Source organism: Grammomys surdaster, unplaced genomic scaffold (assembly GCF_004785775.1).
Source record: "Grammomys surdaster isolate TR1022 unplaced genomic scaffold, NIH_TR_1.0 262, whole genome shotgun sequence".
In the NCBI taxonomy this organism is placed as follows: Eukaryota; Metazoa; Chordata; class Mammalia; order Rodentia; family Muridae; genus Grammomys; species Grammomys surdaster.
The window spans coordinates 4,423,353-4,435,326 of NW_021604703.1; the positions used below are offsets into that span (position 1 = coordinate 4,423,353).

The 11,974-nt window shown below is 50.2% G+C and overlaps 1 protein-coding gene across 5 annotated transcripts in view; it reads left to right on the top strand.

Annotated features, from left to right (window-relative positions):
* Jade2 (jade family PHD finger 2) overlaps positions 1–11,974 on the top strand; it is a 47,863-nt gene that overhangs the window by 22,052 nt on the left and 13,837 nt on the right. For all 5 annotated transcript variants that reach the window (XM_028775910.1, XM_028775911.1, XM_028775913.1 and 2 more), the window contains 5 exons: positions 2,240–2,397; positions 6,373–6,533; positions 7,143–7,354; positions 9,121–9,288; positions 10,748–10,864. In XM_028775910.1, the coding sequence (XP_028631743.1) occupies positions 2,240–2,397; positions 6,373–6,533; positions 7,143–7,354; positions 9,121–9,288; positions 10,748–10,864 (816 nt within the window). The remainder of the gene's footprint in view (positions 1–2,239; positions 2,398–6,372; positions 6,534–7,142; positions 7,355–9,120; positions 9,289–10,747; positions 10,865–11,974) is intronic.

Sequence of the window (11,974 nt, forward strand, 5' to 3'; positions counted from 1 at the left end):
CAGAGCTGATGGTTGAGGTCACTGAGGAGATGACAGTTAAGCTACGTTCCAGTGTGAGAAAACCACAGGGTGGTTTTATTTTTCCTAGACATGGTCTCCTGCTATTCATGCTGGCCTTGAACCTTGTAGGGGAGGATGGCCTAGAACCACTTTCTCCTGCCTCCATCTCTGAATGCTGAGATGACAAGCATGTCCCACCACATCCCCTTTTATGTCTCTATAGACAAAGCCCAGAGCTTTGTTCAGGTCAGGCAAGCAACTTAGCTACGTCCCTAGCACTTTGGTTGTTGTTGAAGTAGTCTATCTCCCTGCGTAGTTCTGGCTGGCTTGGAACTCACTCTGTAGACCAGGCAGTCTTGAGCCTCTGCCTCCAGAGCACTGGAACCTTGGCCAGGTCCCACCAAGGTATTCATTTCTAACCATATTGCCTCCTCAGCGTTGATTTCTAGATGTGGTGTCCCAGTCTGGTGGGTCCCAGTGGCATCAGAGCTACAGGGTCTGGGATGTCCCATTGAGAAGTTAAAGGGAGTTCTACATCAGCTCAGACTCTGGTTGTACTAAAGCCTGTGTTGAAGTCTGGAGAGAAATAACCAAGTCTCTGCAGTGCAGAGCCACGCCCTCTCCAGAAGCTCCAGTGGGGAAAGCCTCTCACTTAAGCTGATGCGGTGCCGGAGGCCTCTTGGAAGTACAGGCTGCCTCAGTTTGCAGTCTTCTCTTTAGCTGTCTTGCTGCTTGCTAATAAGATATGCAAATTATCAGGGCTGTGAAATCCTAGCCCCATTCCATCTTCTGTTTAATTAGCATTTAATCTAATCTGGTTTTAATTTTTTTCACACTGGCACCCTAATTAAATGTTAGGGTGTTAGTCTTAACAATTAAATTATATTGGCAAATAGAGTCTTCAAGAAACTTGACCTTTTTTTCAAGTCATAGCCCTCTGCAGCTAGATGCACATATTAATTAGATTCTGTTAGATGCTGCTTTTGGGTCCAGTGATGGACCCTTTCCGATGTTTTCCTACGGTTATGGCCCTCCTTTCCACGAGGTGCACACAGCCAGTGAGCTGGTCCCAGCAGGCAGTGGCTTACAGCTGAATGGGTTTGTCAAGGGTTGGTCAAAAGTGTCCAGAGGGTTGAATGAACTGACCAAGCCCCCGACTTACACTTCAGCAATGGGTGTTGACTTGGCACACGGGCTAGGCGTGGAGGCGGGGCTTTGGCCTGGAGGGTGCTCACGTGAAGTGATTTCTCCCTCCTTGTTAATGTGAGTTCACCCTTAACTTGTGATTTTTTCAGTGATGACTACTGGGAAAGTTGGGACTTAAGTCTCATGGTATCTAGTGGTACCACTGTGTTCTACAGTAACACTTAGGGTGTGGGGTACAGAGCAAGGAGGCTTTGCCACTACCAGCTGGGAAGGGATTGAGAGGTTATTCTCAGGTACAGATTGGGAGGAACAATGGGAAGAATGTTTTTACTAGTGAGGGAACAGGTTGGTGGCAGAAGAAACCTTAAACATGGCCTCATGGGAATTTGGGGAAGACTTAAGGACAAAGGAAGACAGAGGTCTTCCTCTCCCATCACTTCCTCTCCCATCACGTACCAACCAAGGCTTGCTCTAAAGTGGGATGCGTAGTGTCTCTGTGAGAGAGCTTAGAAGTCCAGTTCATGGAAGCATCTCACTGGGTTGCCCCAAGCCTCACCTCTTGCTTCACTCTTTATATAAGATCCAGGTCTTCCTTCTTGGAACTAGAGTGCCTTGTATTTTATACATAGGGTTGTGCCTCTGGGTGCAGATCTGGAGCACAATTTTAAACTTCCTGGGGAGAGTCCCGGAACACTCAGAAAGCAGCAGTACTGTGTTCGAGGGTGACCTTTCTACTCTTAGAGATTCTGTTTGTGTGTCTGTCTGAATGGCTATGGGAGCCAGGAGGCCAGATTGGGACTATGGGGCTGGGAAAGATAAGGAAGCTTCTTTTTTGGTGAGGGGCCTAACAATCCTGGCTTTCTTTCTTAGCCTGTCTCTATTCTGTGATGTAGAAGACAACTTGCCGGAATCTTTCCTTTTACCTTGTGGGTCCCAGATACTGAACTCAGTCATCAGGCTTGGTGGCGGAGCCATTACTTGTCTAGCCATCCCATTGGCCCTACTGTGTGCTGCCTTATTTGCCTGCTCCCCTGGCCTGTGGAGCCAGCATCTCTGAGACATCCTGATGCCTCTTTTCCCTCATGTCTGTCAGGTTTTCCGGACAGACCTGATCACAGCCATGAAGATCCCAGATTCATACCAGCTCAGCCCGGATGACTACTACATCCTGGCAGACCCATGGCGACAAGAATGGGAGAAAGGTGTACAGGTACCTGCTGGAGCGGAAGCCATTCCAGAGCCCGTGGTGAGGTGAGCCAGGTGGCCAGGCTAGGACCATCGGGGCAGGGGATGAATCTGAGGTAGTTTGATGAGGGACCTACCAGTCCTAAGATTCTTTCCTAGCCTGTCTCTATTTTGTGGTTAATTTTCTCGCCAAACAACAACAAACATTGGTCCAGAAACACTGATAGGATTACCTTTGAGGCTTTGGGCTTGCACTCTGCTCTGAAGCCAGATCTCATGGGCCCAAATTGCCTCTTACCTTCAGCAGGACGTTGAACCAGAAGTATAATCTTTCTTGTTTCTGAACTAAGGGTGACAACTGTTTTCCTTGTGTTGGAGAAAGTCTAGTAAATGACCCCTAGAAGATTTGGGATGGACCTACATGTAGCATATGTGACGGAAATGGCTAAGGTTAGAAGGTTACCGTTGTACACGTTGGATGAAGGAAATCTCCAGGTTTTTTACCATCAGTTACCATGAAAATAAGCCATGTTGTTCTTTAAAGATATTTTTGAAGGGCAGAGTCTGGTGCCCATCACCCAATAGAAACTTAAGAAGCACTTGCCAGTGTCAGCCTCTGTGGTGTCTGTCCTGCTAGGGCCGAGTCAGAATAGAATCCCCAAGGGCTTCATAGCCTGCTGGTCTTGTGGGCAGGGACTCTTGTCAGAATGTAACCACAGACGGTCTTGCCTCAAACTACGGTATATAGTTAAGTATTTGATTCTGCAACCTGAAAGGACCAGTGGCCGTGTCCCACCAGCTCACCTGAATTGATCAGTTAGTGTTAATGCCCCTTCCTAGTGTTGGCAGCCTCATGGCTTTGGCCTGAGACCAAGTAGATGACAATTGAGGCAAAGGTCACTGCCATCCCCTCCTTTGACACTGGCACCATTGCTTTCTAGCAGCCACATATATGAAGAGCCTGCTTCGTGTCAGGATTGCAGGTTAACGAGGCTCATCCCAACCCAGGTACATTGGGACAGATTAGAAGTGGGAAGGCCTTGTCATGTCTGGGGCCCTCCGACAATCAGGATGGATGGATGTTAGGTTGATTGATAGATGAACAGATGGATGGATGGATCTCCTGGGGCCTGTAACATAGGTCAAGGTCCTAGTGGGTTTTGTGCCCTGAACTTGTCAGTCAGGAGAACCATGACCTGACCTCTCCGAGGAGGTCTGCGCCTCAGTGAAATGGGATGATATTCATACCAGTGACTACTGGTTAAGTGAGAATTCTCAGGCCAAGTTGTCACTATATGTGGCATGACAATTTATTGCAATTACCTCTGCCCTGGTAGCTTGACTTCATTAAGTCTGTGTGTAGGGTTCTTTATCTGGTGACATGGAAAAGGACCATGCTGTCCTGGCCTCTTGAGGTCCTAGCATCTTCCATCCCATTCAGTGGTTTTGTTGTAGCTATCTTGTTTGTTGGTTTGGTTTGTGGTTGGGGTTTTTTTGTTGGTGGTTTTTTGTTTTTTGTTTTTTAATGTATGTCACAGGCTGGTTTTGAATGGTGTGTATCCAAGGATGACCGTCACGTCCAGTTTGTGTGGTGCAGGGATTTTTGCTGTGCTGGGCAATCACGCTACTGAGTGCATCTGCAGGGTCCTCATGGCTGGGCTTAGCTGACATGAGGTAGACATGCAGAGCCTCCCTGTACTGAGAGCAGACGTGCTGAGATGGGCAAATGTGTCCTTTCAGACTCTACAACTCTCAGAGGGTTGTTTTACCCCGGCCTCCTGGTCTCCCACTGATCTGGGTGCCTCCCCACTGCACAGCATCCTGGAAGCCTTTGTGGCAGCTACCCTGGGGAATACTGAGTGCCTCCCAAGTCAAGCCTCTCACCTCCATTTAGGGACCATATCTGTAGAGTACATAGTACTGTCCCCACTTGATAGATGAGGAAGTCAGGAAACTCAGGGGAATTTCCTATGGGGCCTCGTAGGCCGCTGGGCCAGGAAATGACAGACCACAGGAACAAACCCTGGGCTGTCCCTGTGAGGCCTGGGGTAAGAGCATTAAGCACACCCTGACTACTCTCCCCCTACACGCCATCCCAGCTTGACTCCTCTGCCCCTCCATGGCTTTTGGACAATTGTGCTTACCTCAGGGTCTAAAACCTGCCCCTGAGGATTTGCACTGTCCCTTTAGACTTGGTCCATCAACCTCGCACATCTGTCTACATCTCTGGGATAGCCTCTGCTCTCCCCTATAGTTCTTGAAGTAGCCAGGAGGCACCAGTGAAGCAAGCAGGTGTGACTGGTACTTGGCAGTAGGTGGCTGTTCAGACAGGGATGCTGAAACGCTTGACTAAGTGTATGTTTAGGGCACACAAAGCTGGATTGTGACAAAATTACAGGCTGTGCTTTTAAGAGACACTCATTTGAAGTGACAGTTTCTTGGGAAAGGCAGCATTTGGTTGGACCGAGGGCATTGGTGTTGGCTTCTATTTAAGATGATTTACTGGGTGTGGGAGGAGGGTCCTGCCATCATTGTCACCTAAGACTCTCATGAGGGCTTCTCCTGTGGGATGGTTGTGCTAACCTTTAACCTTTAACCCTGTCTTGTTGTCCTCATGACTTCCAAGCCTTCAGTCTTTTCTCCCTGCTTACACCCCTGGCTCCCTGTACCCAGCATCCTTCCTGTCCCCTTTCTGACACCAGGGCATTTCCTGAAGCCAGGGCCCTCCCTGCAGCTCAGCCCTGTCCTTGTGCCATCTTGAACCCTCCCTCCCTGCCCAGCCTGAGCTGAGTCACAGCCCTTGGCAAGCCCTGGCTCCGACCCCAGGAGGCCTCCCAGGCAAGTGTGGGGCCTCTCAGGCCTGGCAGGGCTGACCAGATGGAGGCCAGGCTCCAGACAATAACCATGGCAACCAGTGGGTATGGGAAGGCCTGGCATTTTGAACTGGCCTCAGAATCTGACAAGTAGCACACAGAAGCATAGAGGACCCCACCCACCTGAGGCAAAATGCCCCTCCCTTTTTTTTCCATTTCAGGAGGAGAAAGGTGATTGACAGCTAGCAATCTTAAAACACACACACACACACACACACACACATTGAGTCAGCCTACCCCTCCTGCCTACCTAGCACTTTGCTAAGAGCTTTCTTTGTTAGTCCTTGCCATCCTCTGACCAAATGCCTACAGTAGGTTGTGTTAGTAGTATCCTGTTTGAGGAGTGGGGACTCGGAACAGACATTCAAGGGTGGAGCTTTGTGCCTGCAGCAGGTCCGTGGCCCCAAGGCAAGGCTGATCTGGCATGGGATCTGAGACAGTGTTGGAGCTTGGAAGTTTGGGAAAGCAAGCTGAAGCATTAAGAAACACAATGCCTGTGTAATCCATGGGGAGGGGTCCAGTTGTGTGGCCAGCATGTCACAGTGACCATAGACCTTTAATCCAGAAAGCGCTCTCCTGGGTTGTATAGTTAGTAGAACCCTGTGGAGCTTAAACTCCTGGGAAAGGCAGCCAGACTTCAACTCAAGACCATGATACCTACAGGCCATTGGTGAGGAGGGGCCAAGAATTATGAAGCCATGCAATGAGTCTTTGGTCCTAGCCTGGAGGGGTACGCCAAAGGGTCTGGAATCCAGCTGGCTTTAGCTTATTTGTCCCTGAGTAGCTAGCACAGGGCATAGCCCAGGGTGGCACTTGGGACACCTCCTGCAGACTAGGCAGGGCTAATCCCTGTTGGGAATAACCCTGGCTGGGCAAGGCAGATGCGACTGTGGTGGGCCAGGGCTACATGTCATTCCCACATGGACCTCACTCTGCTTTATAGCCCTTAGGGCCTACTCTTCTTGTAGATCCACAGTTACTAGTGTCTGTAAGGCAGACTGGCTGCACGGAGAGAAACGGGAATGGACACGGATAGGAGGAGATGGGTGCTGTGGGGCACAAGCATGTCACACCCATCTCATCTCGGGCCACCTGTTCCTCAGCTGGGCAGACTGAGGAGGACAAGCTAAGACCCCTCTCTTTACCTCTACCATTCTCCGTTTCACAGAATCCTCCCACCTCTGAAAGGCCCACACACACAGATGTCCCCGGATAGCCCCACACTAGGTGAGAGTACCCATCCTGACTGGCCAGGAGGCAGCCGCTATGACCTGGATGAGATTGATGCGTACTGGTTGGAACTTCTCAACTCGGAGCTCAAGGAGATGGGTAGGTGACCCTTCTGCGCTGGGTACACGATTACAACTGTCAGGGAGGATCTTCTTCCGGGCCCCTGGTGGTGTCTACGCCACCGGTGGCTGTGACACATCCCAACAGATTTACTGACAGGTGTGGATGCCTTGTCTCTGCCTCCCATGTATCTACAGCTCTCAGGTGGAGGTAAACAGTCGCATGTGGTTCACAGAGCTCGATGTTACTGAGTTTTAGTGGGCATGGGTCGCCTCGATGAAGCCTGTTGACATGTCCTAGGAAAGACCGGCTTAGCTATTCTCTGAGTGTGCCCATAGATGATAGCCACACGATGCAAGCAGTAGATTCCTCATGGAGCCAGCTGCATCCCAGAGACACCCTACATCGTATGTGCATACACATGTGTGTGAGTGGTCATGGCCAGGCCATAGACAGTGAGGTGGCCATGATGGGCCTGTGGGACCTGTGGGATCGGGTGGGTCCGTTGTCCCAGATGGAGCTGAGGCCCAGGTCACCCCTATAAATGGATGGATGGAGCCTTCTTCTTGACACCACTGATAATATTTGCCCTGATTGCTGCCAAGCCTCCGGAGCTGCTAACGGTGTTCCCTGCCATCCTGCCCTCAGAGAAACCCGAGCTGGATGAGCTGACATTAGAGCGTGTTCTAGAGGAGCTAGAGACACTGTGCCACCAGAATATGGCACAGGCCATTGAGACGCAGGAGGGGCTGGGCATCGAATACGACGAGGATGTTGTCTGTGACGTGTGCCGCTCCCCTGAAGGCGAGGATGGCAATGAGATGGTCTTCTGTGACAAATGCAATGTCTGTGTGCACCAGGTAGGTGGACCCTGACACTCTCTCCCATACCATATGCACACATGCTGTCTGAGCCCGGCTGAGGATACAGGAGCTTGGACACAATGGACCAATAGCCCTAAGGAGGGCTAGACGCAGGCCTTGCAGTACCTGGGACATCTATGCTTGGCTCAATCCTGCTAGCCATTTCTAAGCAAGTGTCCTTCGGGTAGTCTGTCTTCTCTGTCTCTCTCTGGTCCTCCCCTCAGAGAACCACCCCCAGCTCCTCACATCCTGACCTTACAAAGGGATGGCAGCATCAGGTAGTGATGGAGAGCCAAGCTGCCTACTTTCAATACGTGGTTCTGCTTTTTACAATGTTTGAGGCCTAGGGCAAAGTTCTTAACCTCTCTGCAGGCCCCATCTTGTTAAATGTGAATAAATGTGAGAAGTCAGAGCAGAGATGACTAAGTGGTAGGGTGCTTGCCCAGTATTGAAGAGACCTTGGGTTCAGTCCCCAGCACTACTTCCAGCCCCCAGAAGAAAGTGATGTTTATGATTTTTTTTGCTTAGTGAAAAATAGTAGAAAAATAGCCTGTGAGATGGCTCAGCGGGTAAAGGCATGAGTTTTTAAAAAAAAGTATAGTGACGTGAATTCAGGACCCATATAAAGATGGAAGGAGAGAACCAACTCACAGAGTGGTTCTCAGGCCTACAGTGTATGCCCTCCCATATTCTATCCCCATAAGCTTAAGAGATACAAACAGCATGTCTGTGCTAGAGTGTTTCTTACTGTTGTTACTGCAGCAGAGCTGGCCAGAGTCCCTTTTCTTTTTTAAGATTATTTTTTTAAGGCTGTGGGAGGGCTGTGTGCATGTATGAGTGGATGCATGTGGAGGCCAAAGACAGCCAGTCTCTCTGCAGCCGAAGTTAAAGATGGTTTGTGCGCTGATACGGGTGCTGGGAGTTGAACTCAGGTCCTCTGAACTCAGCAAGTACTTTTAGCTACTGAGCCATCTCTGTAGCCTACAGTTAACTTATATTTTATTTTTTAAAATTATTTTATTAGTTTATATATGTGGGTGTTTTGCCTCATGTGTATAATTGTGTGTGTCTGATTCCCAGAGACAGGAGAAGAGGACGTTGGATCACCTGGTATTATAGTTAAATATGGTTGTGAGCCACCACGTGGGCGTTAGGAACTGGATCTGGGTTCTCTGCAAGAGCAGCAAATGCTCTTAACTGCTGAGCCGTCTCTCCAGCCCATAGATCCCCGTTCTAAATCTTGGGGCCTAAGGCTCCAGGTCCTCTGTATCTCTAGGCCTGACTTGGAATTGGGGACCCACTTTGGCCCGCAACTTTGAGGCACATGTGTCCACTACAGCTGATCCTGAGAAGCTGAGAAGCAGAGACTTGAGCTACCTAGCACCTCTTGGGTCCATGTGTCTCTCCTACACCCCTGGGATGGTGGGATGGGGCCATCACTGTTTGCACAGAGGATCCTATATAAAAAGATGAAAGTTTGGACTTTTGATTTGGGAGGTTTAGAACCAAGTTTGTATACAATTTAGGATGCAGTTGAGGCTTTTCCTAAAGCCTATGCTGGTTAGAAACCTCTGGCTAATCAGGTCTTCCAGCCAAGAGAAGCCCCGGCTTCTCCCAGAGGATGGGATTAAACCCCTCAGGAAATCTCGGTGCCACCTAGTGTAGCCTGGGGACAGAGATTGCCACCGTTGTTGGTAAGTCACTGAGCAGACACATCCAATTTGCCAATGCCTCTGACCTATAACCACCCACTCTGTTCCCAGGCATGCTACGGGATCCTCAAGGTGCCTACGGGCAGCTGGCTGTGCCGGACCTGTGCCCTGGGAGTCCAGCCTAAGTGCCTGCTCTGCCCCAAGCGAGGAGGAGCCTTGAAGCCCACCAGAAGTGGGACCAAGTGGGTACACGTCAGCTGTGCCCTGTGGATTCCTGAGGTGTGTAGAAGATTTCAGGGAGTAAGACATGGAGGGTGCGGGGAGAGCTCAGGTTGGGCCTGGGAGAATTTAGGTGACAGAACATAGGAAAAGAAGAGACTGTTGGGTCCCACAAAGACTCAGAAAGACAGTGTCTTAGTTAGGGATTTACTGCTGTTAACAGACACCATGACCAAGGTAACTCCAGGCAGTTAGGATGAGGGTCTTAAAATCCACACCCACAGTGACACACCTACTCCAACAGGGCTATACCTTTTAAAATGCCACTCCCTGGGCCAAGCATATATAAACCGTCACAGACAGGTCTAGGAATACCTGGGAACATTGTCTATGGACCTAGTCATAGGTCTGGTCCCCAATTCTGAGACACTGGGAAATTCAGGAGGGACAATTTGAGGTCTAGACCTCAGTCAAGCAAAGAGGGTGGAGGCTCAGATTATGGAATCCATCAAAACAAAGGTTTGGTTAAAATCAGAATGAAACCAGCCTTGATGACATATGCCTGTAAATTCAGCACTTGAGAGATTCGAGTAGAAGATCAGGAGTTCAAGGCCATCATCAGCTTGAATTTGATGTTAGCCTGGGCTATATGATAACCCTGTCACAAAGCCAAACAAAAGAGCAGATGGCCCCTAATCTAGAAGGTAAAAGTAGGAAGTTGGATAATGGGTCTGTCCCTGTGGCTGCAGAGGTGGCCTGTGGCTGGGGTCACATGGACAGGCCATGGAGAGCAGGCTGGGTCCACAGTAGCCATCTTCACTATGGCTTTGGTCAGCTCTTCTGTATCGAGATGCCTGTCCAGTGCTGTCTGAGTCTAGTAGCTATGAGACCCTATCAGCATGCAACTCTTCCCTTCCTGGTTCTCTGTCCAGAGGTTCCCACTGGGATCCACCTTGTCATTTCTGGGGTAGTGGTTATTTATGTCAGATTTTCATCTTGAAGGCCAGGACTGCCTCTCGGTACCTTTTCTCCTGGTTATGACAGAGAGACTGACCTATTGAGGACGCCATGCTTGGGGGCCAGCAAGATGGCTCAATAAGTAAAGGTGCTTGCTGCTAAGCTGACAACCTGAGTTCAGTCCCCAGGACCCATGCAGTGGAAAAGAAGGACTTGCTCCTGCAAGTTGTCCTCTTCCTCCACACCTGTGCCGTGGCATACAGGAATACACACATGCATACATGCACCTCCATGTCTCAAAGTCTACAGTCCAGGCACATGCTTTTCCTAGCCAGCTACATTCTTACACATGTACACGCTCTGGGGCAAGTTCCAAGTGAGCCAGTACTTGATTGAGCAAGCATCGGGGACTCAAGACCTTCAGCTCTGCATGTGTGGTGACAGGGAGGACTTGGGACTAGTGAGTTGAATCCACACTCTGTCTGCTCACTATCTGGCTGTGACTGACAGGCTCCCACCTGAGCCTGATGGGGACTGATGCAGCTCTCTGTATTCTGCCCAGGTCAGCATTGGCTGTCCAGAGAAGATGGAGCCCATTACCAAGATCTCACATATTCCAGCCAGCCGTTGGGCCCTATCCTGCAGCCTCTGCAAGGAGTGCACAGGTACCTGCATCCAGGTATGTGGCTTGCTTCCTTCTGCTGCCCCAAGCTGCCTTGTTACTAGACAGATGCACTGAGGTACCTAAAATACCAGGAGTTACCACCACATAGCCCCTGTGGCTACATCACTGACAGGCCCTAGAGGCTTAGGACAAGGTCCATATGGGTATTTCACCTACATTCATTTGTCCCCAGGCTTCCAAGAAATAGAGACAGCCCCCACCCATGAAATACTAGGAACTTGGCTTTCCCCATGAGAGCAAGTATCTCTGAGCTTGATGATTCATTGGCCTTTTAGACTGTAACCCTGGCAGGTGAGAGGAATGAAAATCTGAATTCCTCTCCAGCTCAGCAAATGGGCCTGCCTAACCCAATGCAGGGGCTTACTGGTCTACCTGTGCTGGTGGCTCCTATCTTGGTGATCATCAGGATCACCTGAGTCATTCAAGCCACACAAAGCTATAACCCCCCACAGCTCTGATGTGGAGGGAGTGTAGACCTGCTTTTTTTCACAAAGCAGGGGTTGCCGGTGCTTCTGGTCTCTGTTGTCGGCGTAGAAACTCTCCTTTGTCTCTCTCATCGCCCCAAGAACACAGTCAGCCTTGAAACTCTGCCTGCACATCATTTATCAGACCTCCAGAAGGGCTCTGGACAGTGCGGCAATGCTACCTGATGTTGGGTACACTGTTGATGAGCTGGTTCCAGCTGTCCAGTCCCCATCCAGGGCTATGAGGAATGGTCAGTCCAGCCTTTATCTGCTTGGATAAGAGGAAGGTGGGGGTCCAGCTGCTCCCAGAGAGTAGCACCAGGGCTGACTCCTGGCTTTGATGACAATACAGTAGAGGAGACTGCGACCCTCTTCAGGCATTTCCTTCTGTCCTCTAATCCCAGAGTCATTTTGCCCACAGGACATCACATCTTGTCCCCACGAGGGGTGCATCATTACCTTCTGATTCAAGGCTCCTTCAGTATGTTGGGGATTTGCTCTGTCACCTTTCCAGGTGCCCTGTGGCTCCTGTTTCTCCTACCAAAGGTCCACACTGTGGGACGTTGGAACCTGTGCCATTTTATGTAGTGTCCCCCCAGCTCCTCAGTGCCTTAGACGGCCCCCTATGTTGCCCCCAGCG